Genomic DNA, 27,725 nt, shown 5'->3' with positions numbered 1-27,725 from the left:
CCCCCAGGGCAGGTAACGGAGGCGTTAGCGGCCACCAGGTAGGAAAATACCGCTGGTTGAACTTAACAATGTAAGAAGCTGAAAATAGTAAAAGCTGAGGACGGCTAATCAGAGACGCCTTCCCCAGCTACTCCACTCACTCCACTCACGCAAGTCACAGGAGAGGCGCGAGATTTCACAATGGTGGAGGTTTCTCTACGCAAACAGCACTGCACTCAGACATGCAGGATCGGGTTTGGACGAGGTCGTGCACCGTCGTGACCACTGCCCTTCGATCCGGCAGTCCACACACGCCGCCAGCGGTCCCGGCGTCTTGTCGCTCTGCACGGACCTCGCTGCTCCTGCGTCCCCAACCGAACTCCACACTCACCCAACACGGAAGAAGCACGAGGTCGCCCCAAAGATACGGCAGCGGAACTACATATCGATAAGCGCCGCTGCTGCCACTAGCGGATAGTCAACGCTTACGAAACCGAGTGGCGCCAGTGAACACGAGAAAAAGACAAACAACGCAACCGTGCCAACTAAACGATACGGTCTGGTGAAAACCTACACACGGCACCAATGCGAGCCACAGCATGGCTCAGAGTGTTGTCACCAGGCCTGATGTAGAGGGCTTCAAATGTGGCAGCTGAAGCTGTGAGGACGGGTCGTGAGTCGTGCTTGGATAGCTCAGGTGGTAGAGCACTTGCCCGCGAAAGGCAAAGGTCACGAGTTCGAGTCTCGGTCCGGCACACAGTTTTAATCTTCCACAGTTACTATTATGTAATTTTAGATATGTGCGTGAAGAACGTACGGTTGGAAAGAGCAAACTCTCGAGTTTTACATGGTTCCCGCTAGGTAGCAGCAGTGTCTGCCCGCTTTAGCTCTAGGAAAAATTCTGTCGGGACAAAGCAAAGCGTTTTCTGTTCTACGTTTTGCGCAGTGCGGGTCAGTAATAACAGTTCAGCGTGACTTTGGTACTAGGTATGGTGTGGATAGCATGACACGATGGTACGAATAAATCCGAGAAAAGTTGTTTATTACCGGGTCGGCCGCAGAGTGCCTGGCACAGACGTCGAACGCGTCCGGCACAGTTTCACAAGGAGTCCGCAGAAATCCGTTCGCCGTACAGCTCGACAACTCCCCGATGTCCGTCCGGCGTGTGTTGCGTCGACGTTTACACACGAAACCGTACTAAATTGAGCTACTGCAAGCTCTTCGTGAGGGTGACAAAACAATAACGTGTGGAGGTCTGTAACTTCGTTTTGGGCGGCCGGTGTGGCCGAGTGGTTGTAGGCGCTTCAGTCTGGAATCGCGCGACCGCTACTGCCGCAGGTTCGAATCCTGCCTCGGGCATGGATGTGTGTGTTGTCCTTAGTTTCGTTAGGTTTAAGTGGTTCTAAGTTCTAGGAGACTGATGACCTCAGCTGTTAAGTCCCATAGTGCTCAGAGCCATTTTAACCATTTTAACCAATTTCGTTGTTGCGAAGATGGAGGACAACAGTTTCCTTCCACGCTTAGTGTTTAATGACGAGGCAACGTTCCATTTAAATGTAGAGGTGAACCGTCATGATGTGAGAATGTGGGGTCTATTTTTTCTTTGCCGAGAACACTCTTACAGAAGCATTTATCTCTATATGCTTCAGAACTTTCTTTTCCCACAGTTGGAGACTGGATCGAACGATTTCATTTACCAATAGGATGGGGCATCGCCACACTGGCATATGGAAGTGCGGGAAGTTTTAAATCAAAGGATTATTGAACGATGGATCGGTTGCACTGGACCAAATAATCGATCCTTACGTCACTGGCCTTCATGGTCATCGGACCCGACTGTACATGATTATATCTCGTGGGGGTTTGTGAAAGACTCTGCTTATGTAGCTCCGTCGCCAACAGTAATGAATGAATTGAGACATCGCATAACAGCAGCTGTGGAAGCTGTAACTCGAGACATGTTCGTTGCAGTGTGGGAAGAATTTGGATACCGCACTGACACATGCCGTGCACCTCAAGGGGGACATATTGAACACCCATGAAAAGGAAGGAAAAAAAACTTTTTGAGGTTCTCGTTGATCAAATAATAGAATCCACTGTCTACATTCATGCTCATAAATTAAGGACAATTGCAGGATGCGGTGCCACAAACAGTGTCACTACGCAATAGTGGCGCTAATGGCATAGGCACAAAGGGAACACATTCGACGCATATCTGTAAGTCTACGGTATTGGTCCGAAGTTGAGAAAACCGCCCCGAAACACATGTCCTACAAAAGGCCACTGTTTCCTGCGCATGTACCCCTACATCAGTATGTGATATGATCACCGTTCACACGTACACAGGCCACACAACGGGTTGGCATTCTCTGGGTCAGGTGGTCGAGCAGCTGCTGGGGTATAGCCTCCTAGCCTCGCACCAGTAACTGTCGGAGCTCCTGAAGTGTCGTAGGGGTTTGAAGACGTGCAGCGATACGTCGACCGAGAGCATACCAGACGTGCTCGATGGGGTTTAGGTCTGGAGAACAGGCAGGCCACTCAATTCGGCTGATACCTTTCAAGGTACTCCTCCACTATGGCAGCTCGGTGGGCCCATGCGTTATCCATGAGGAGGAAGGCGGGACCCATTTCACCCCTGAAAAGACGGAGATAGTGGTGCAAAATGACATCCCCATAGACCTGACCTGTTACAGTTCCTCTCTCAAAGACATGCGGGAGTGTACGTGCACCAATCATAATCCCACCCCACACCATCAAACCACGACCTTCATACAGGTCCCTTTCAAGGACGTTAAGGGGTTGGTATCTGGTTCCTGCTTCATACCAGATGAAAACCTGGCGAGAATCACTGTTCAGACTATACCTGGACTCGTCCGTGAACATAACCTGGGACCACTGTTCCATTGACCATGTACTGTGTTCATGACGGCAGGCTTTACGGGCTCTCCTGTGACCAGGGGTCAGTGGAATGCACCTTGCAGGTCTCTGGGCGAATAAACCGTGTCTGTTCAGTCGTCTGTAGAATGTGTGTCTGGAGACAGCTGTTCCAGTGGCTGCGGTAAGGTCCCGAGCGAGGCTACCTGCAGTACACAGTGGCCGTCTGTGGGCACTGATGGTGAGATATCGGTCTTCTTGTGGTGTTGTACACTGTGGACGTCCCGTACTGTAGCGCCTGGACACGTTTCCTGTCTGCTGGAACCGTTGCCACAATCTTGAGATCACACTTTGTGGCACACGGAGGGCCCGTGCTAAGACCTGCTGTGTTTGACCAGCCTCCAGTCGCCCTATTATTCTACCCCTCATAACATCATCAATGTGTGTTCTTTGAGCCATTTTCAACACACAGTCACCATTAGCACCTCTGCACACTTACTCGCTGCAGCCGGCTGGAGTGGCCGAGCGGTTCTAGGCGCTACAGTCTGGAACCGAGCGACCGCTACGGTCGCAGGTTCGAATCCTGCCTCGGGCACGGATGTGTGCGATGTCCTTAGGTTAGTTAGGTTGAATTAATTCTAAGTTCTAGGCGACTGATGACCTCAGAAGTTAAGTCGCATAGCACTCAGAGCCATTTTACTCGCTGCACCGTACTCTGCCATGCACCAATACACCCCTGCGTATGCAGATCGGATGATTCTTTTTGATACACCCTGTAGATACTAGATTGTGAAGCAACGAGCGGCAGTTGGGGTGCGTTCCGTGCCTGCTGGTATATATCTTACTGTCGCACGTTGCCTCCTCGCCGAGTATCGCAATGTTAACTCGCGTTCTCAAGGCTAGTGTAGTCGAAAAACTAATTTACTGGTCTGTATAAATCTGTCAAAGGCAGTGGTGCAAAGGCGTCCGCCTTATCTGCGCAAATTTACTGTTCACTGTTTGCGGGCGCGCGCAAGGTGACTCGGTTCTGTAACATTTGACACAGTTTTACAAATTGCGAGAATTACTGTGGCGCCGGTGGTTAGAACACTGGGTTCTCATTCGGGAGGACGGCGCTTCAAACCCGCTTGCGACCGTCCTGATTTTCTTCCTTCCCCCAAGTCATCGCAGAACTGTACGAGGTTAAAGTGAAGCACAATTTATTTAGTTGTTATTCATCTGGTGTTGCAGTAGTTTTCCAGAACATAAGGAGAATCAAAGACAAAATTTCGTAAAATTTTGAATTTACTAACTACAACAGAAGTCGTAGACAATTTAATTTTGGAAAAACGATGATAATAACGTTAGCTAAAACAGTATGAACGTGCCAGATAATCTGCTTTTATTACTGCGATAGTACACGTCAGTTCGTGTTAAACCGGAAAAAACGAAGCTCAGTCTTAAGGAAGTTGTACAGTGTACATTCGAAACACGCCGCTAATGGTTCGTGCATTCGGAATCCTCCGAGTTGCATAACGTACGCGATATTCGTCAACTGCAGCCGTAGCATTACCATCACATTTGCCATTTGGCGTGTTCCTCTATCGTAAATTTGAATGGCATCCCTATTTCGTAAATAATCTAAAAAACTACAACAGTTACTATGTGGTTTCACTTAAATACACTAACAACAGAATAAATAGAAATCGTGCTTTAACATCGTACAGTTTTGCGATGCCTTCATATTAGGGAAGCTGGAGATTAGTATTAAACGTCCCGTCGACATGAGGTCATTGGAGAGGAGCACAAGATCGGATTAGGGAAGGATTGGGAAGGAAATCGGCCGTGCCCTTTCAAAGGAACCATCCCGGCATTTGCCTGAAACGATTTAGGGAAATCACGGAAAACTTAAATCAGGATGGCCGGACGTGGGTTTGAACCGTCGTCCTCCCGAATGCGAGTCCAGTGTGCTGAACACTGCGCCACCTTGCTCGGTAGCCAAATTTCAGGCAAAATCCTTTATTAGCCGTAACTCCGTAACGAAACATTTTCGGACGTATGTTTATACAAACTTTTTTCTATCGTTTGACTCGTAGAATAACGTATTAAAATATTTGCATATCTTCGTGAATCGCCCTGTATAAATATCTCGATATACAGACACTGTTCATTAGTCTACCTCACAACTGTTCTACATTACATCTAAAACTGGTGACGTTGTTTATTTTAAATAACACCAGCAATAGTGCTAAAAACCATTCAGCGCTCAACGTCGCATAAAGTATTTCTTTATTTAAGACAACGGGTTTCAACACACTTTGCTGTCATCTTCAGGTCTTAAAAATCATTTTGTTGTAAAACTTGTTCATTTTACGCTGTACCTCTCGCCAGGATGTCAAATCAGCACATTATAAAATGTTTTGTCGTCGCTAAAACGTTTAAAAACACAAAGTAAAGGTCAGCGTAAAATGAGCACGTTTTGCAGTAAAAAGATTTTAAAGACCTGAAGATGACAGCGAAGTCTGTCGAAGCCAGATGTCTTAAAAGAAGAAATATTTTGTGTAATCTTGGCTGCTGAATGTTTCCAGCCGTTTAAACAGACCTCCCTTCAGTACCCTCAAAATGACGAAAATGAATCAACAATAATAGTGGTGAAACTTCCTGAGCCGGACTGAGACTCGAACTCAGGACCTTGCGCGGGCAAATGCTCTACCAACTTCTTTATATATATATATTACACTTCAGGCATTGTCCCCTGTGACTCATACTACCCTCACAAATCTATCTAATCTAAGAACAAAAATAAAGCTAGTGCTACCGCCACTTTCATCCTAAAAGCTAACTAGAACGGTTGTTTGCCACCACTTCAGGCTCCGCCTACGAACAAAATTTAAATACGCCTCTGAACGTTTTATTTTTAAAAAAGAAGATAAAGGAAAGGGTACAATACTTTTATTATCTTGTTGTTGTTGTGGTCTTCAGTCCTGAGACTGGTTTGATGCAGCTCTCCACGCTACTCTATCCTGTGCAAGCTCCTTCATCCCCCAGTACCTAATGCAACCTACATCCTTATGAATCTGCTTAGTGTATTCATCTCTTGGTCTCCCTCTACGATTTTTACCCTCCACGCTGCCCTCCAATACTTAATTGGTGATCCCTTGATGCCTCAGAACATGTCCTACCAACCGATCCCTTCTTCTAGTCAAGTTGTGCCACAAGCTCCTCTCCTCCCCAATTCTATTCAATACCTCCTCATTAGTTATGTGATCCACCCATCTAATCTTCAGCATTCTTCTGTAGCACCACATTTCGAAAGCTTCTATTCTCTTCTTGTTTAAACTATTTATCGCCCATGTTTCACTTCCATACATGGCTACACTGCATACAAATACTTTCAGAAAAGACTTCCTGACACTTAAATCTATACTCGATGTTAACAAATTTCTCTTCTTCAGAAACGCTTTCCTTGCCATTGCCAGTCTACATTTTGTATCCTCTCCACTTGACCATCATCAGTTATTTTGCTCCACAAATAGCAAAACTCCTTCACTACTTTAAGTGTCTCATTTCCTAATCTAATTCCCTCAGCATCACCCGACTTAATTCGTTACACTTCATTATCCTCGTTTTGCTTTTTCTGATGTTCATCTTATATCCTCCGTTCAAGAGACTGTCCATTCCATTCAACTGCTTTTCTAAGTCCTTTACTGTTTCTAACAGAAAATAAATAAAATATAATTCTTTCATTATATTTTTTAAAGTTTCTTGTTATGTTATGATTTGTAATTCTTTTTTTATTCATTTATTTTTTGTTTATCTTCTTTCGCGGTTGTCCACAGCCGCCAGACAGCGGGATATTCTGGTTGTCTTCTCATTCAACGAGGGTGAAACACCCATCAGTCCATCATGTGCTGTATCTCAATGTCTCCTCACACCCGGTACACCACAATGATTTGGAGGGCACGTAAACAACGACCCCAAGTAACTCCATAGGACGCTTTGCGCCGTAAAGCCGTGTAGTTGCTCGTTAAATAATGCCAAACATCTAACAACTGTGTAACGCTCTCACTAAAAAACTATATGTTATATCCTTAACCCACACCGTGGCGTGGTGACGAATAGCTGGGAAGTAAGTGACGTCGGGATGGCCGAGCGGTTCTAGGCGCTGCAGTCTGGACCCGCGTGACCGCTACGGTCGCAGGTTCGAATCCTTCCTCGGGCATGGATGTGTGTGCTGTCCTTGGGTTAGTTAGGTTTAAGTAGTTCTAAGTTCTAGGGGACTGATAACCTCATATGTTAAGTCCCATAGTGCTCAGAACCATTTGACATCGGGATGGATCAGTTCGATGGGCCAACTGAGCTACCCAAGCACCATTTCCGCCCCCTGCTCACTGCTCAACTTCCGCCAGTATCTCGCCCCCTACCTTCCAAACTTCACACAAGCTCCCCTGCGAAATGTGCTGGAAGGCGTGAGGACAGGTGAGTCGTGGTTGGGTAGCTCGGTAGTGCCGGCTCGGTAGCCGAGCGTCATCGGTCAGAGAGCTAGCTGGCCTCTGTAATAAAAACACTGACTGCACGGATCATCAACGAATTCAACCGATCTCATCTGACGTCCGCCAAGACGAAATACTACGAACAATTACGAAAAAAAAACAAGGTTGGTAAAGCACTTTCCTGCGAAAGGCAAGGTCCCGGGTTTGAGTCTCGGGCTGGCACACTGTTTTATAGTGTGCGTCATTTACGACGGCGGCCGAGTTTAGGTCCGTTCTGCGCATCTGACGTCACAAAACGCAGTCAGCCAATGAACAGAGAACGACGTTGCCAGAGCTTCCACTGCAGAGCAGAGCACGGACGAGTGTCTTCAGCTTTAGAAACATTCAGTCATAAATAAAGTAATTGAACAAAGGCAATGTCTTGATAGCAGACTTTCTTTTATAGAAAGTTTGGAAAAAGCATGCTTTATAGCAATTGCTTCATATTCTATTAATTAATTAAACCAGCAACAAGCCTACTCATTCAGGCTATAGCAAGGAAATGTGTTTGTATCATTCTCACGATCCGTTTTTAGGCAATAAAGAACAGCGGTAATTGTTTACTTTCTATTGTACTTCGACGAAACGTAATTCATAGCCATACCAGTGTGTATACAGTATTTGCCGGTATTTTGCGTCATATTTTAGAGTCCTCCAGGAATTCTTTTGAATGACGAGCTACGTTAGCGTAATGGTTAAGGTGACTCACTGCTAAACGAAAGGTTCTGAGTTAAAACCTTTAATACTTTCTTATTTTTAAGACAATATCCAAGTGTCTTACTTCATGAATTTTATTCGTTTGAATGTAATTTTACGAAATTCCTAGTGCTTTGTCTCTTTATTATAATCATAGTAAGTTTTCGGTTTTTCTAATTTTGTCCTCCAATATTTCTTTTCACAGCAATCAAAAACAATTAAAAGGCATAAATACAATATTCGTGTCGTCTGTATATCTTCTCTTCCGCAGTTGATGTTTTACTATTCATATTGAGATATATTCTTTTGCGACAGCATTAAAAGTATTATTTAGAGCAGAATTTCGCCTCGTACATTGCCGAACTACTTGATTGCCTGACGCAATTCTTTGCTCGCTGCTTTGACGACATCATCATATTCGATGTTTTCGTCGACTGATCTATGTTTTGGCAAGTATTTGCTGTCCGTTGTGACAAACACAAATTGTTCGCGCACTGCGCCTCACTGACGATATACTTTAGTTTCTGTTTCATTACGTCCACAATTCAGTTTTGTGTACTTCGCCAACATTGTTTAAAGCAGGACTTTTTAGAAAAAAGCGAAATGTCTCTGGTATAAACAGTCGCGAAGGACGGAATATTTCTCAATATTACATATGACACCTATCTGGTACTTAAATTAAATGAGATATTGTTGTACAGTAAATTTTATATGAAATTAGGCATCTTGTCCACATTTCATTCTCAACATTGTGGCAACTAAATTAGACCATACGGAAAGTAAACTCTATGGACTTTTACCTCTGCAAACTCTTCAAAATTTCGTGCAACGGTTTACTACATCTAATGCTGCACGATAACTGCGTTGAATATCGAAACAAAATTAAGTCATTTATTGGGGGGGAGTCAAGAAGATGTGTAAAAATCAAATTTTTGAGCCAAATAGTTTTAGTGAAATCGAATGATAAGTGTGTCAAAGCAGTCGGAAAACCATGTGTCTGCACAGGCGAACAGCGTCGTGGCTTTACTTCATAAACTGCGCGCTCCCCCCTAAACGTTAAGTTTCCGAACTATACTGTACTATGGCGCTGCTTCTCTCGGCGCGTACAACTGGCAACGCAGCAATCTCCGGCGTCTGGGCGGGCATGCGCGAACCGCCAAGATCAAAGAATTCAACTGCAATCCGTCACGAAGTTTCAAATCAGCGCACACTCCGCTGCAGAGTGAAAAATTTCAATCTGGATTATTAGTAGTAGCTATTGCACTGTTTGTTCGTCTCGTGACATGACTTTCCTTTGTTACAGGGAGAAGAAAGAACCTGGAGAGAAGCCGGTATCAGCTCGGAACTTGCCTCCGCGTGCATCATAAGTGCGCCTGGAAGGAATAAGCACTTTGCCTCCAGAAGCTCCGAAGCCAGGACTGACCCGACGGTACTGAAGACAGCGATCTCGGGGATGGTTTTCGCTTTCTGCAGTTGACGACTGTGGCTGCCTTAGGACTAACAAATTTAGCGCAGAACAATATTATTCCGCATCGAGTTTATATCAGTCGTTGTAGTCTCTTCGTTACGAATAGTTAGGCCAATTAAACTTAGCATTACTATTACTCACGGCAGTAATCAGTGGGCAAGGTTCGTTGTACAATCTGACAGGTTGTCCAGATGAGGTGTCGCCTTCGGTCCCACATTACTTGTCTTTGTGGTTAGGGGAGGAACAATTTGCGACTAATTTGCCGAGTGACACAGTGGACGTGATAGCGATAGCGAACTGAAACGAGTGCAGTGAGCTGCTGTATGACTTACGAGTGTCAAGGTGAACTGCCTGGCAGTTGGTAGATATTGAAAGTGAAAACTGATATTTATTGCTTCCAAGGTGGCTGCATTGGTCAGGCAATTACCTGGCTGATACTTATTGCTTCGTAGTTGGTAGCACTGGTAGGGTAATAATATAGTTGAAATTTGGTGCTTCGTAATTGGCAACACTGGTAGGGTGAACCTTCAGGGTTATTTATTGTTTCAAAGTTGGCAACATTGCGAGGGAATCACAGGTGGGGAGTAGTAGTTTGCGATTAATTTGCCTGGCGAAACAGTGGTCGTCAGATCGATAGCAAACTCAAAAGTGTGCTGCTGTGTAACTGGAGAGTGTCAAGGTGTACTGCCTGGCAGTTGGTAGATATTGAAAGTGAAAACTGATATTTATTGCTTCCAAGGTGGCTGCATTGGTCAGGCAATTACCTGGCTGATATTTATTGCTTCGTAGTTGGTAGCACTGGTACGGTAATAATATAGTTGAAATTTGGTGCTTCGTAATTGGCAACACTGGTAGGGTGAACCTTCAGGGTTATTTATTGTTTCTAAGTTGGCAGCATTGTGAGGGGAATCGCCGGAGGGGAGGAGTAGTTTGCGATTAATTTGCCTGGCGACACAGTGGTTGTCAGATTGATAGCAAACTCAAAAGTGTGCTGCTGTGTAACTGGAGAGTGTCAAGGTGTACTGCCTGGCAGTTGGTAGATATTGAAAGTGAAAACTCATATTTATTGCTTCGAAGGTGGCTGCATTGGTCAGGCAATTACCTGGTTGATATTTATTGCTTTTTAGTTGGTAGCACTGGTAGGGTAATAATATAGTTGAAATTTGGTGCTAAGTAATTGGCAACACTGGTAGGGTGAAACTTCAGGGTTATTTATTGTTTCAAAGTTGGCAGCATTGCGAGGGGAATCACCGGACTGCAGTGTATCCAATAGATATCAAATTCAACGAAGTACAGAGAGGCGGTAAGTGCGACAGTGCGTGTTTCTGGGTGAGTAGGTGCCGGGGCAGTGGGCTTTAAGTAGACGCGAAGTGCTAACCTCGGCCCCAATACGGGGGTGAAGTTGAGCCTCCAGTCCCTGGACCCTCGAAGGCCAGCGGTCGGCGACGACAGCGAGCGCTGCCAACCTCCGCCCGCGGAAGTCCCTGCCGTGGCAGCCATGTCGGCCATGGACATCACGTGCGGCTTCCCCATCTTCGGGGCATCGGGCTACCAGCGGCAGCGCAACTGCAGCGAGGGCAGTTCCAGCGGAGCCTCCACCTGTGAGTACCCACCGTGTAGTACACTTACTGCAAGTAGGGGTGGGCAAACTCGTCCATCCTTGGGAACTAGTTCACTGCTGGTCGTTCTTTTTTGGGAACCGTTCATTTTTACTCGTTCACCGTTCATTTGTGTTTAGTATCTGGTTGTTATGAAAAACTGAAAACTAGTAGTGTTGGTGACTGAAGGATGGAGGGTTTAATATTCTGCCTGGTGTCTGTCTGTTCTAAGTCGTGTCTCCCTACCACTTTCGCGCAACGACGCTCTGAGCGTGTTTTTTTAGGGAATTGACTAGTTTGAACCTGGGACCTGTTGCTGGTAAGGAGACGCCAGACCACACATGACGTGTAGAATTCAGAAGAGTTCAGTGAGACTAGCGATGATATGACCAAATACTTAATGATCTGAGCGTCAGCTCCACTGCACTCCCTGTAAAAGAATCTTAATACTAACTAAATTTAGTGGAAGGGGTTCAAGGCTTTCCTATTTTTAGTTAGCTGGTAAAATAACGTCGAAAAAGCAGTCAAGTTTACCATTGAAAATTTTATTCTACTCACAAGACATTGTTTATAAACTGCACTATTGATAAAAGGAAATATTTTAATACAGGATGATAAAAACCAACTGCGTTCAACAAAAATGTGAACGAATATTCCCTGAGTGGGTTTCCAAGTTCTACAATGGATCGAAGGATGACCTATGCCATATCACATCTGTAATCTACGTTTAAATTTAGTTTCACAAGAGAGAAAACTATCAAAATGGTCTACAGTGACCTTGAATTATCTTTAATTACTTATCTAACTTGTCGTAAATTACAGTGGCTGATGTGGTATCTCAGTAATTATATAACAGAGAAATCATTGCGTTTCAGATTTTTATTTCAAGTGACAAATGTGAACACCATGAGCTTTAATTGACGATCGACATTAGTATTATGCAAAAAGGGGGTGTAACAGATGAGACTTCTGCAGCTCTGAGTGAAGCCTTATGCGCTGTTATGCGGCATCACGTGCGTTCATTACCTTGTCGGTGTTCGTCAGGGGGCAGCGGCCGGCACAGCTCCATACAGCTCGCCGTCTCGGAAGCAACTCTTTCCTAACTTCTCCTTACTACAATTTACCGAAGTTGGTTTAAAAAAACTATCTGGCTGTGTTTTCATCTGACCAGTCAGGGTCTCAATGTTAACCTTAAGCTCCGCCTACAAAAATTCTGTCTATCCAATGAGAAACATTATACTTTTCATGGTGGGGCAATGTTTTTGAAGTTTGCAACGTAGCAGAGACGCGAAAAAGTCTCACGCTAAAACTTGCAGTTAGTGTGGCCCTTTTAGTGTTATTGTAAGGTCTATGCTGTTCTTCTGGAGGGCTCTAGCTTTTAATATGGGCTGGGGGGTGGTCCTGGTGGTTAGCTGGCGACGTGGGTGTGCAGTCCGTCCCTTATCGTAGAGCCTTCTAGCTTAACACGGTTCTGCTCTCGGCTTCTGTTCTCGTTTCTCCCCTTGGATCTGCGTCTGTCTCATGGTGGGAAGGTATGACATGCATTTAGGCATTCTTGTGTTAGACTGTGGTATTCCATTTGCTCACTCGTTACTCGTATTACTTTGGTTAATTTAATGTCACGATTTATTAGGAGCTATGTGACATACTACTGGATTTGCTTATCATGTCAGGATTTTCATGGAAGGTGTTGGATTTGCCTGGCACCTTACAAGGGTACCAAGAGGGGGCACTTGCCTGCCCCCTGGAGTATAGAGTTTTTATTCATTACATAATTCCTACACACTTTTAGAAGTAATTTCTGTGATTCTGCGGAACCTCTCGTTTAGCCAACCATAGCTTTGTGTGGCTGATCGCAGGAAAATAATAAGGAGTAGCGCAGAGAAAACCGTCCCCGAGTACAGAGTGCTCGCGAATTACGGACGATGTCTTGCCCTCTGCGAGCAGATATATCAAACAGACAAACATGTAATAATTAGGTAGTGAAGAAATAACAAGCTAATGCAAGCAACAATTGCGAAACAATCGATGACGATGTGTGGAGAGCTGGAGAAGAGAACATCAAAATCTCACGTGATGCGTATGGGCTATAGATGTAGTCTTTTGAACCTGTTGGTGGCTGTTTTCCAACTTAATAGACCACAAGTGTCTTGTATAAAATTATTCGTTTCGACTTCCAGTACATAGCTATGCTACGCTGTAAACAATAGTCGTTTACACCCCATATATACTTCACATTGTCTCTGAGTTCGTAGGCGAAGTAGATACTTTATGGAAGCATAAAATAAAATATGGTTTTCTCATCATACTTGCGTCAGATGCTCAGTAAAAATTAGGTTTTTATGTTGTATCATTAAAGTTAACTCAGCAATAATAATAATAATTAATTTTGCAGTAGTAAAGTTTTTGGTTTGAAAGCTCCTTCTGAACAAATGTTTTTTGAGATGATAAGTAAATTCGCTTTTATGGCAATCTTTGTCTTTTAAAATGGAGAAGCTCAACTTTTCCTACTGGGCCAAAATGATCCACAACCCACTTTTTTTTTTCAAGGAAACTAAACTAGCAGGTAATGCAAATTGGAAACAATCGAACATAAAAATAATAAGAGCCTTCCTAAACATAATGTATTGTATATGAAAGATACACGAAAATCGTTTTCTATTAATTTTCTTACACTAAAAATTAAGCAAATTATTGAAAGTTAGTTGCTAAATCAAGTCGATGAAACCTAAAATTATATGAATAAAAAAGAAACTTGCCTTGTTACAAGTATGTCTTCTGCTGTTCATCGATATAATGAAGTGAGCTGATATTCCTCTTTTGTTACCTGAAAAGGCGTACCTATTACATACAACGTAATTTTTATGTAATTTACGTAACTATAAAATTATTTTTGATTACTGGCCGTGGACGCTGAATAGCCAGAAACAAGTGCAAGAACAGTTTGGAACACATGTAAAATGGGCGAGCGCAGTGAACGAAACGAGCAACTGGATGCTGAACTAACTAGCAGCAGCCGGCAGTGGAACTGAGACAGGTGGTTGTGCGAAGAAAGAGTGCCGCTGAGAGAGACTGAGACGAGCACGCGACCGAGGTTGGAACGAGAACTGCCGAAGTGACTGCCGCGACGGAAGTGAGCTAGTGAAATATGAACCGATCGTTCCTCGTCTTCGGGAACTATAAGTAGACAGTCGCGACCAAAGTGAACTATGAACCGATCGTTCCTAGTTCCTGGGAACTATAAGTAGATCACTGCGACCAAAGTGAACTATGAACTGATCATTCCTTTTTCCCGGGAATTATAGGTAGACCGCCACGACAGAAGTGAACTATGAACCGATAGTTCCTCGTTCCTTGGAACTATAAGTAGACTGCCGCGACCGAAGTGAAGTATGAACCAATCGTTCCTAGTTCCTGGGAACTATAAGTAGACTGCCGCGACCGAAGTGAGCTATGAACCGATAGTTCCTCGTTCCTTGGAACTATAAGTAGACTGCTGCGACCGAAGTGAACTATGAACCGATAGTTCCTCGTTCCTTGGAGCTATAAGTAGACAGTCGCGACCGAAGTGAACTATGAACTGATCATTCCTCGTTCCCGGGAACTATAAGTAGACCACCGCGACCCTAGTGAACTATGAACTGATCGTTCCTCATTCTCGGGAACTATAAGTAGACCTTCGCGACTGAAGTGAACTATGAACCGATCGTTCCTGGTTCCCGGGAACTATAAAGTAGATCGTTGCGACCGAAGTGAACTATGAACCGATCATTCCTCGTCTCCGGGAACTATAAGTAGACTGCCACAACTGAAGTGAACTATGAACCGATCGTTCCTTGGAATTCGTTCCTCGGTTCTTTCGTTCATCTTGGTGAACCGTTCCTTTGGACCCGTTCATTGCGAACTACCCATATCTAGCTGCAAGCGCCCGCCGGGCTAGCTGCGCGGTCTGATGCGCGATTCGTTTGGCAGACACTCCATTATGTTTAGGCTGCACAACAGTGGACACTGATGAACATCGTTTAGCATGTAATGGGACTTGGCACGACAGATATTGGCGTTCTCATTACGCTCCGCCCCTCACACAATTTCATCAGACACACTTTTTTTGCCCCCAAGAATCTTATTTTCCGGTCCAAAGAACCAATGCAGTGATTCAGTGATATGGAGAAAGGTTGTGGGCTACGTCTACAACAAATTCGAAAAGGACAAAATGGATTTTTTGCATTTTCTCCTGGATGGACACACGAAGCTGCAACAGCATAAGAAATATAGGCAAGACTTCGCTAATTACTTGCGACTTACATGAGATAGACGAACAGGCCGAGAAAAGACACTTATCGACCCTGCTGTGTACATAGTTCCGCATAGTCAGTGCTTACACAACTTTCCCACTAGAGCGCGCCACACTAAGCATAACAGCGCAGGCGCAGCGCTCGTCCGTCCCTGCACTACGAGGTGGCGCTGCCTTAGAGACGGACCAAATTCTGCTTCCACTGATCCGCGTATTAATATGTAATGCAGCCAATGAGATTGCTGCTAACGTAGAACTTTTTCTACTCGCAGATCACACTCGCGCAGTGATACATGAAATGCGAGGTATTAATACAAGTGTACAGACGTCCAATTAGTCAGTCTGCATTTGTGTGCACCAGTCTGTACCAGTCTACATTAGTCTGTACCAGTCTATGGTCAAGTTTCAGTCTGCACCTAAGAAGATTATCATATTCCTGTACATAGCCATGAAGATAAATGCATAGACACTTTGTTAAGTATCAGAGATATGTGGGAATAAGATTAACGTACCAAGACCAAAGGAACTTCAGATTGTCAGTTATAAGTAGCATCCAGAATCAAGTTACGTAATGTCTATGCTTTTCATTATTTCAATAAATGTGTGTGAAAATTAATGAAGTTCTGTTTAAAGTTGGTCACCTTCAATCTGATACTCTAAGCGTGCAAGTGGCATTTCTATCGTCTGACCTAATGGCAGAAGATAAACACGCCACGATAAGACCACGAGACATATTGCTGACACTCGCCTACTTCGTTAGAGCGACAAGTCAAATAATCTGGTGGTGTGTGTACTGAAGGTCTTACAGTACGCACACCACAGACCCTTAGTTAATTTCGAGCAGTCTTACGCCAACGTCTGGAGAACGGGTCGACAGATGGCTCTCTAGCTCTGTCGAAGGTCGGGTCGTGAGCAGGTGTCGCCCACGACACGAATTTCATTTCATTCCTATATGAGCATGTTTCTTTTGTATTTGTACTACCTGCGATGTCTTCATGTCTTTTTCATTTGGACATTTTCAGTTTTATTCATTTCCTTACTTAATTAATTTTCTAATTAGCCACTATTTGTCAACATTTGGACATTGTAGACACTGTATATGCGGTAGTATAACAAAATGTATGTCAGCAAAGGTTGTAAGTCTGACATAAAAAAAAGTTGGTAGAGCAGATGCCCACGAAAGGCAAAGGTCCCGAGATCGAAAAAAAAAAATGGATAGAGCGTCTGCCATCTAAGCAGGAGATACCTGGTTCGAGTCCCGGTCGGGGCACCCATTTTCGTCTGTCCCCGTTGACGTATGTCAACACCTGTAAGCAGCTAAGGGTATTCATTTCATTTTAATGGCTGTTAGAGTTTAGTTAAGCGAATTTTCTGATTTACATAATCTTCTGCATATATTCTGCTTAGTATACGCTGGTCAGCTATACTGTGCTGATGGCACCGTTGATTCCTCGTATAATTAATGTATGAATCTAGTATGAAACAAGGACAAAAGCAACAAACGATATTTTAAATGGTTCACATGGCTCTACGCACTAAGCACCAGCCTGTGGATGGTTTTAGGCGGTTTTCCAACTGCCTCGGCGAATGCGGGCTGGTTCCGCCTCAGTTGTACTATGTCGGCGATTGCTGTGCAAACAGTCTCCACATATGTGTTCAATATACGAGAGTCACTCACACTATTTTTTAAAAAATCCATCTTTTATTCTACATCCTTTCGGAACAATTTTTTCATTTCTCCACATAATTTCCACCCTCTCAACTGCCTCACGCCATCTTGGAACCAGCGCCCATATACCCGCACGGTAAAATTCTGGACCAACCTGATGGAGCCACTGTTTTGCAGCGTGCACAAGGGAGTCATCATCATCAAACCTTGTTCCACGAAGAGAGTCTTTCAGTTTCCCAAAGAGATGACAGTCACATGGAGCCAGATCAGGACTGTAAGGCAGGTGTTTCAGTGTTGTCCATCCGAGTTTTGTGATCGCTTCCACGGTTTTTTGGCCGACATGTGGCCGTGCATGGTCGTGCAACAGCAAAACAGCTTCTGCTGATGTGGTCGAACACGACTCAGTCGATCTCGAAGTTTCTTCAGTGCCGTCACATACTTTTGAGAATTTAAGGTGGTTCCTCTTGGCACGGTGTCCACGAGCAAGAGTCTTTCGGAATCGACCGTAGACATAACATTTGCAGCAGAAGGTATGGTTTTGAAGGTTTTTTTCTTGGGTGAATTTGCATGATGCCATTCCATTGATTGCCTCTTCTTCTCTGGTGAAAAATGATGGAGGCATGTTTCATCACCCGTCACAACTCTTCCAAGCAATTCACCCCCGACATTCTCGTACTGTTCCAAAAGTTCGCCGCATACTGTTTTTCTTGTTTCTTTGTGAGCCACTGTCAACATCCTCGGAACCCACCTGGCACAAACCTTTTTTAACGCCAACACTTTCAGTACTCTGGAAACACTTCCGCTATCCCAATCCGGCCAGAGTGGCTGTGCGGTTCTAGGCGCTACAGTCTGGAACCGAGCGACTGCTACTGTCGCAGGTTCGAATCCTGCCTCGGGCTCGGATGTGTGTGCTGTCCTTATGTTACTTACGTTTAATTGGTTCTAAGTTCTAGGCGACTGATGACCTCAGAAGTTAAGTCGCATAGTGCTCAGAGCCATTTGAACCATTTTGAACCCTATCCCAACGTAGTGTGACAATTCGTTCACTGTGGTGTGTCTGTCAGCAGTCACTAATTCTGCAAATTGTCTGGAGTGTGTGCAGTACGAGGCCTGCCGCTGCGAGGACAATCCTCAATATTGCCGTGCCCGCTTTCGTCACGTAACCTGCTCGCCCACCGACCAACTGTACTGCGATCGTCAGCAGCATCTCCGTACATCTTTTCCAACCTCTCGTGGATGTATCCCACTGTCTCGTTTTCACAGCACAGGGATTCTGTGACAGCACGTTGGTGCTGACGAACGTCAAGGGTAGCAGCCATCTTGAAGACATGCTGTGACGGCGCCACTCACGGGAACAGGTTGAACTAAGTTTGAGAACAAGCGGAAAGGATGTAGCTGCACACTGCAAAACTTGCACACATTCAGAATGAAAACCGTTTTTTTTTTCTTTTTTTACAAAAATACTGTGTATTTCTTTTCGATTGACCCTCGTAACTACTCTACCATGCGAACATTTGGGGCTACACTCATCTGGTATGAGGTGTTCCCGGTGTGGGGTGGCGGTCGGGTGGGTGGACTGCTGTGGCCCGCTGTGGGGTTGTGATCCACTGAGGGTGTGAGCGTGTGGGTGCTATTCTGTCATTTTGCACAACGGATTAATCTGAGATGTACCCTTTACGCTGTGGCTCCTGCAAGATGCAGTTTCCACCTCCACACTACTACAGAAATCAGACAGACGCTCCTAACGTTCTAAAGAGTAGTGTCTGAAAAACTTTCAGCAATAAATATCTTCTGGAGTCGTGCGCTGTAAGGAAGTGACACAAAAATTCACAAAATTTCTTACCTAACTAGTGAGATACTTGGGTACTGGAGTACTGCTAGTTAGTGTAAGAAAAACATGAAACTAACGAAAATTATTATTTATTTTGCAAAAATTCTGAGAAATCTCAAAAGCACTTTTAGTTATGAACTGAACAAGTTATTCCCGGGTTCTTTTCGGAATGTGAAGTTACCTCTTAGTACAGGATTCGCTAATGAAATTTCTATACAATGTTTAATATTGTTATTGACTTGACAGAATGGCTGAGAGCCGCGCCTACTCAACTTGAATAATTATCCCGTTAGAATGTTGCTAGGTACGGTCGAGGCTGTCGCGTGCGAAATGCGGTGAAGTGTACTGTTGTGGAGGAAATATGGGGCTCGCAATAGCTGTAGCGCACAATGCTGCGATGACTGCTGTCTGCGCCACTCGCTGCTGACAAATAAGATAACTCTCGTTCTGTCTGGATTGACCTTCGCCAATCAAACTCTCCCTACGCCTTGATGAACTCAAGGACTCCTATTCACCCTTAGTCTAACCACTGGCGTGGTACACCGGTCATATAACCAGTCCACCACAATGCCACTCAAAAATTCGCTTTCTGTTCATTTAACTATAACTCTGTCCGTTCACACAGCACAATAAGTGTGGCGGCCAATACAGTGAACAACACTTAATCCCAAGGACTCAATATAGAGCTGCATTCCGATTCGCTCTCGACAGAGGTGCTCTCCCAGTGAAGTACTGAGGAGAGACTTGTTCCTCGCTCCAAGAGCGACAACGGAACGGCCCCTCTCCACGCCAGACGTGAAGTGGTATATCTTTCGGTCTCTTCCATTACTCCTTCAGCGCAAGGCGTCAGGAATATCGTCTGCCAATCACCATTGCTCTTCTAAAACGGGAGAATGACCTTTCATTTAAGGCGACCAATCCGGAAATCTGTAGCATCGGCGTTTGGCGTTTGCTGTCTCCCTGTGAAAACCTCTGAAACTGCGTGCTATGTTTGTAAAGAATGCGTAGGCTGGGCGCTCCCACACAATGTAGCGGAATTTGCTTTTAAGCCGAACACGGGGTCATTCTGCCTTTCACTCGGGAAAATGCTGTCTGATGTACGGCCGGTCGTCAGCCGATGTAGATAGGTTGACTCGTCCTCTGAAGGGACCGGCCCCCCGTGTGTGGTTTGCCTCTCCCAAACTAAAAGCCCCTCCAACCATCCTGTCTTGAATGTGTGTGTGTGTGTACGCCAGCCTCGAGTATTTCAACCACGGTGCACTTGTTATTTGCATATCGTTTACATGAATTCATACAACATTGACTTTATCTTATCGAGTTTGTGTTTGAATGAAGCGTTTTGATGTGTGGAATGCGATTGTGAGGGTGAAATATGTAAGCAATGAAGGTCAGGAGACCATGGCGTCTTACAAGGGCTACGGCGAGACGAAGCATCTCCGTAGTTTGTAGGTCCCTGGTACAATACCCTCTGTACATAGTCCATAGCATAGTCATTAGCAAGGGAAATGGAGGCAGTGTCGGAAACTTCGCTTCTCTTCTCATTACATAAAAACCAGTTTGTAAATAATGCATGCAATATTAATGCTGAAGTACACTGAATTCTGAAGAGCTTGCAAGTGCAGGCTTCGTGGATTGGAAAAGTGCTTGTCCACCCACCATCTAAGATTTGTATAGCTTAGCAGGTGTGGGAAAAACGCTGAAGAGTAGGAACACTACTGCACTCTGGTCAGAATTGCAATTCTATAATGATTTACACAACCACTGATGTGTGAGTACATGTACGAGGTTACAGCGATAGGCGGTCATGCCTTCTAGGCAATGCACTGTTTTTCTCACGTAGTGTTGTCGGGAACCTTTGGATACCCCCTCGTATCAGCGACAGTTTTCGTAATTTATCACGTGTTTCTTCTTCTTCTGTAGTGGTCAGTCCAAGGATTGGTTTGCAACAGCTACAATGGCAGCTTGGCTCCATTCTGTGCGTCTTTCAGCTTTTCTCTTCATTTCTTCATAGGTTTTACATCCCACATCTTTCACGATTTGATCCATGTACCCCCGCCGTGGTTTTCCTCTTGGTCTTTTTCCCTCGACATACCCCTCTATGATTGTGTTCAGGAGTCCTTTATGTCTTAATAGGTGGCCTATAAATTGCACTCTTCTTTTAACAATGAAACTCCAGAAGCTTCTCTTCTCACCTGCTCTTTCCAGAACCACTTCGTTTGTGACCTTGTCGATACATTTTATTTTGAGCATCCGTCTATAGCGCCACATTCCAAAAGAATTTAGCTTCTGGTCTTCCTTTGTTCCGAAAGTCCATGTTTCACACCCACAGCATGTCACACTCCACACATATGATTTCAAAAGCCATTTCCTGATTTCAAGGCCGATGCTCTTGGATGTTAAGATGTTTTTCTTCTTGGTAAAATCAGCCTTTACTTGAGCAATTCTACTTCTGACTTCTGCCTTGCTCCTTCATCCCTGGTAATATTACTGCCGAGATAAGTAAATTTATCAACTTGCTCAAGCAGTTCATTGCCTACATGAACTTGGACTTTCAACTGATCTTTTTTTGTCTCATGCCATTACTTTTGTTTTTGCTTTATTAATTCTCATGTTATATTCTACCCCCACTACTTTATCCATTCTATTCAGTAGGACTACCAGATTTTCTTCACTTTCAGCTAGGACAGCTATATCATCGGGATATCATATCTATTTGTTGGCCATGAATTACTACACCTGTCTGTGAATTTTCCCTTACTTCCTTCAGTGCCTCTTCGATGTACAGGTTAAAGGTAACAGGGAATAGTGTGCAACCTTGTCGGACACCATACCGTACCTGCACATCTTGTTTTGTCCGTCCACGGATAACTGCTGTCTCGCTTTTGTACAGGTTGCATTCCATTTTTCTATCTTTATAGTCTATTCCTACTCTTTTGAGTACCTCAAACATCTTATCCCATTTAACATTACCAAAGGCTTTCTCTACATCTACGAAAGCTATGTATGTTGTCAGGTTCTTAGCTAGTCGTTTCTCTATTATTAGTTTTAGAGCAAATATTGCTTCTCTGGTTCATCTATCTTTCCGGAATCCAAACTGGTCTTCGGAGAGTGTAGAGTCGAGTTTTTGTTCTATGCGTTTGTTGTGTACACAGTTCCGCGTAGTCAGCGCGTACACAACTCTCCCACTAGAGCGCGCCCCGCTAAGCACAACAGCACAGGCGCAGCGCTTGTCCATCTCCAAACTACGAGATGGCGCTGCCTTAGAGACGGACCAAATTCTGTTTCCGCCGATCCGTGCATTAATATGTAACGCAGCCAATGGGATTGCTGCTAATGTAGAAGCTTTTCTCCTCGCAGATCACACTCGCGCAGCGATAGCTGAATGTGCGAGGTATTATAATGAGTGTACAGACCTCCGATTAGTCAGTCTGCATTTGTCTGCAACAGTCTGTACCAGTCTGCATTAGTCTGTACCAGTCTATGGTCAAGTTTCAGTCTCCACCTAAGATTACCATATTCCTGTACATAGCCATGAAGATAAATGTATAGACACTTTTGTCAAGTATCAGAGATATGTGAGAGTAAGATTGACGTACCAGTACCAAAGGAACTTCAGATTGTCAATTTTGGTCACTGTCAATGTGCTATTCTAAGCGTGCAACTGGCATTTCTATTGTTTGACCTAACGACAGAAGATAAACACGCCAAGATAAGACCGCGAGACATATTGCTGACAATACTTCGTTAGAGCGACAAGTCAAATAATCTGATGGTGTGTGTACTGAAGGTCTTAACAGTACGCTCACCACAGCGTTTTAGGATAATTGAGGTTACTATTTTAGAGGCGTGAGTGACTAGGCTGAGCGTCCTATAATTCTCACATCTTATAGCATTTGCCTTCTCTGGAATGGGGATCACAATGTTTTTCTCAAAGTCTGTAGGAATTTTACCCTACTCGTACATGTTGGAAAGAAGACTATACAACGTGTTTAAAAATAAATACATAAACCCAGCGTCCGTCCTGGGTCGAAGAGGGGTGCAGTGAGAAAGAACAGACGCAAATTTGTTGGTTCTTAGCATAAGTAACGTCATCAGGAGAGAGAGAGAGAGAGAATTCGTAGCGCGGACTGGTTCTGACTGGCGGGGATTTCCCGCACTGTGTGCCCCACGCGATATGCGTTGTGCCGAATAGGCAGCTTTTTTTACTTTGCCCCTGGCGTTCCGCGGCAGTGGGTGCTGTTGTCGGAAACGGAATACGGCATTCGCGGCGACAGCACTGCGCTGTAAACACGTCCGCTTAGCCTCTCGCGTACCCACAATGCAATGCAACCCTTCCCTCTTTATCTCTTTCGTTTTTTATTCCCGTCTCTGTCTGTCTCTCTCTCTCTCTCTTTCACTCACCGTCGCTGTTTTTGTTGTGTTTATCGGGCAAAGACCAGTCCGCGCTTTAATCTTCCGGTGTAATTCCTGCATAGGACAGCAGACGCTTAGCGGAGGAGAAAAAAAGAAAATACCGAAACTCTAGTAAGCGCGTAACGTGCTGCTCATTTTAGAGGGAAAAAATGTTTGTGGAGCACACTGCCTTTTTTTTTTCAGTGTCTGCTTGTAAAACACTCTGATCCTACGTGCGAATAAGCCTACGCAGACAATTCTAACACCCTTTTGCACGTATGCTGTCGTCCCCCACTCGCTTAACTGATTATAATTAAGCCCGCTGGACAGGACATTCCTCCCATCCTACACCCCCCCCCCCCCCCCCGCTAAAAAGAGCAGAATGCCCGCTTTGGAGTGTTGTGCAGTCTGTACGGAAAAAAAAATCCAGGGGGAAAAAAAACCACGACGCACCACGTTCTGATAGAATGGGACAGAAATCGGTAGATGTGACGCAAATGTACAGACAAGCAAATGATTATAATTTCAGAAACATTGGGCGATTTGCTCAACAGAAAGAGCTTCACAAATTGAGCAAGTCAATAGCCCGTTGGTCCACCTCTCCGGCATCCGCGTCGATTGCAAATAGAAACCGGTTGATGACCTGTTGACCTAGGTTTCGGAGCGGATAACCACGCCTTCTGCGGAACACACTAATACCTTTTTTTTTTCTTTTTGTCATCAGTCTACTGACTGGCTTGATGCGGCCCTCCACGAATTCCTTTCCTGCGCTAACCTCTTCATCTCAGAGTAGCACTTGCAACCTACGTCCTCAATTATTTGCTTGACGTATTCCAATCTCTGTCTTCCTCTACAGTTTTTGCCCTCTACAGCTCCCTCTAGTACCATGGAAGTCATTCCCTCATGTCTTAGCAGATGTCCTATCATCCTGTCCCTTCTCCTTATCAGTGTTTTCCACAAATTCCTTTCCTCTCCGATTCTGCATAGAACCTCCTCATTCCTTACCTTATCAGTCCACCTAATTTTCAACATTCGTCTATAGCACCACATCTCAAATGCTTCGATTCTCTTCTGTTCCGGTTTTCCCACAGTCCATGTTTCACTACCATACAATGCTGTACTCCAGACGTACATCCTCAGAAATTTCTTCCTCAAATTAAGGCCGGTATTTGATATTAGTAGACTTCTCTTGGCCAGAAATGACTTTTTTGCCATAGCGAGTCTGCTTTTGATGTCCTCCTTGATCCGTCCGTCATTGGTTATTTTACTGCCTAGGTACAGAATTCTTTAACTTCATTGACTTCGTGACCATCAATCCTGATGTTAAGTTTCTCGCTGTTCTCATTTCTACTACTTCTCATTACCTTCGTCTTTCTCCGATTTACTCTCAAACCGTACTGTGTACTCATTAGACTGTTCATTCAGTTCAACAGATCATTTAATTCTTCTTCACTTTCACTCAGGATAGCAATGTCATCAGCGAATCGTATCATTGATATCCTTTCACCTTATATTTTAATTCCACACCTGAACCTTTCTTTTATTTCGATCATTGCTTCCTCGATGTACAGATTGAAGAGTAGGGGCGAAAGGCTACAGCCTTGTCTTACTCCCTTCTTAATACGAGCACTTCGTTCTTGATCGTCCACTCTTATTATTCCCTCTTGGTTGTTGTACATATTGTGTATGACCCGTCTCTCCCTATAGCTTACCCCTACTTTTTTCAGAATCTCGAACAGCTTGCACCATTTTATATTGTCGAACGCTTTTTCCAGATCGACAAATCCTATGAAGGTGTCGACTTTTCTTTAGCCTTGCTTGCATTATTAGCCGTAACGTCAGAATTGCCTCTCTCGTGCCTTTACTTTTCCTAAAGCCAAACTGATCGTCACCTAGCGCATTCTCAATTTTCTCTTCCATTCTTCTGTATATTATTCTTGTAAGCAGCTTCGATGCATGAGCTGTTAAGCTGATTGTGCGATAATTCTCGCACTTGTCAGCTCTTGCCGTCTTCGGAATTGAGTGGATGATGCTTTTCCGAAAGTCACTAATACTACAAACTGCCTAAAGCCTCATGGTCCAACATTAATACAGAACGCCCAAAAGGGCAAAAGTCTCGCATGAAATGTAAAATAAACGGTACGTGTGTACCGTGTCAATAGCTGTACTCAGCTCAAAACGTCAGAAGTGTGCTTCCTCACTCGAGCCAACGTTGGGTGAGCCGCCGGCCGAGACTCATGCAGACTGTGGTGGCCTTGAAGCTTCCCCTGCTGCTAATACCTTGAATTGGAAGACATGGCGTATAGCAGAGTCTACAAGGTTACTTGCTTAAGTCAACATCCGGTTTCAATTTGCAATCTAGGCGGATTCTTTGTAATCATTAAATTATTCACGATCGCTGACGCGCTGCAATGTGAAAAGTTTCCATAAAATTATAGTTTTTTTAAACGTCAAGTTTAAAATGTAGCAGCTCATTCATTTTTTCATACATTAAATAAATTCTAGAGTTTCATACACCTTCGAGTATGGTTTGTATGTTGTGCAAAATTCGTCGAAGAATCTCTCTTACTTATGAAGAAAAGTTTACCTATAGCAACAAATGCAGCCAATAGAAATTTGAAAAAAAAAGATGACATTTCACCTGTAAAAAAATTTATTTTGTTATGAAACTTCCTGGCAGATTAAAACTGTGTGCTGGACCGAGACTCGAACTCGGTAGCTTCGCCTTTCGCGGGCAAGTGCTCTACCATCTGAGCTACCCAAGCACGACTCACGCCCGGTACTCACAGCTTTACTTCTGCCACTATCTCGTCTCCTACCTTGCAAACTTTACAGAAGCTCTCGTGCGAACCTTGCAGAACTAGCACTCCTGAAAGAAAGGATATTGCGGAGACATGGCTTAGCCACAGTCTGGGGGATGTTTCCACAATGAGATTTTCACTCTGCAGCGGAGTGTGCGCTGATATGAAACTTCCTGGCAGATTAAAACTGTGTGCCGCACCGAGACTCGAACTCAGGACCTTTGCCTTTCGCGGGCCAAGTGCTCTACCATCTGAGCTATGTTTTGGAGATTCGTCTAGTATGAACGTGAAACCTAAATCCTTCATGCTCATGCTGACAAAGTTTTATGACTTATTTGTAAAAGTATAGACAGTGGAAATTAAAATCTACCGTGTGCCTCTCCTACACCAATTCGGCCCGTTTGACGTCCTAACCCCCTTAAGAAGTCTCCGAGAGTCTCACATATCTGTGGAGCTGTTCCATATGCTCGTACGTTGTTTTAGAGCCTGCAACGGGACACCGTGTCAAATGCCTTCCGGAAATCTAGAAATATGGAATCTGCCTGCTGCCCTTGAAACGCCCCATTTGGAAAATTATAAATGGCAGTGCTGGAAAACGTCTACGTTATTTGATTTTCAAACAGATGAGCAAAACTGAACGTACTCAGACATTTCTCTCTTTACTTATTCTGATCGAAACTAAACTGACACACAATATTTTTAGCGCACCGCAATCTGACTTTCAGTAATCCCTTCAAAAGACTGGCCCTCACTAACAATAACCTATACCTTTCATGAATCACAAAAATCTTCGTTATTCAAACTAGTGCAGTACAGCGGGCGCCAATACTACCAGCTAAATAAAAGATTCAAACTACTGAAGGTACTAAGGTAGGCATAGTTAGCAAATGAAAGATTTTGATAGAGAAGAAGCAATGTATTTAGCTTAATAGTGTTCAAAAGTCAACTGGCCAACAGTGCGAGCTGTTCACATCCAGCTGCCCAACACTACAACAGCGAATATTCCAACAATGCCAGCCAGCCACAGACTGCACACAGCACAGCCAGTGATTTTCATACAGAGCGCTACGTGTCGTTACCAACATAAAAACCCAAACAGCCTACTTACACCCTTGGTCCACAGCTCTCAGTTGAGAAAAGGGCACCCAAGTTGCCCGATTTCTCGGTGTATCTACTCAGACCGTGCAACGTGTTTACAAGGAACGCTGTACCACTCGCCGCCTTGTACGAAGTGACTGTGGTAAGTAAGTCAGACACGTGTTGCCCGACGCTAAAGAGAATCGCGCAACAATAGTGCCGTATGTATCGTCGGGAGAGAGTAATTGCGGCTATCTCTCAGTGTGCCAGTGGAGTCAAACGGTGCGATAGCTCGGAATGCACTGCAAAGACGAAGAACGTGGGGCGGTAGTATTCTTCTGGGCACAACGTCTAAATTGCACACAGATTCACCGTGAAATTCTGGAGGTATGTTTGAAATTTTAGAATTATGGAATCGTACGTACACTATGTGATCAAAACTATCCGCACACCACCAAAAACATACTGTTTCTTACTAGATGCACTGTGCTGCAACCTGCTGCGAGGTACTCCATACCAGCGAACTCAGTAGTCA

The 27,725-nt window shown here is 44.4% G+C and overlaps 1 protein-coding gene across 1 annotated transcript in view; it reads left to right on the top strand.

Annotated features, from left to right (window-relative positions):
* Positions 1-27,725, top strand: part of LOC126295216 (growth factor receptor-bound protein 14-like) — an 857,388-nt gene that overhangs the window by 147,394 nt on the left and 682,269 nt on the right. Inside the window, exon 2 of the mRNA XM_049987559.1 lies at positions 9,364-11,129. Within this exon, the coding sequence (XP_049843516.1) occupies positions 11,027-11,129 (103 nt within the window). The 5' untranslated portion in view covers positions 9,364-11,026. The remainder of the gene's footprint in view (positions 1-9,363; positions 11,130-27,725) is intronic.

This window comes from Schistocerca gregaria, chromosome 11, assembly GCF_023897955.1.
Source record: "Schistocerca gregaria isolate iqSchGreg1 chromosome 11, iqSchGreg1.2, whole genome shotgun sequence".
Classification (NCBI taxonomy): Eukaryota; Metazoa; Arthropoda; class Insecta; order Orthoptera; family Acrididae; genus Schistocerca; species Schistocerca gregaria.
This window is presented reverse-complemented; position numbering and strand designations above follow the sequence as displayed.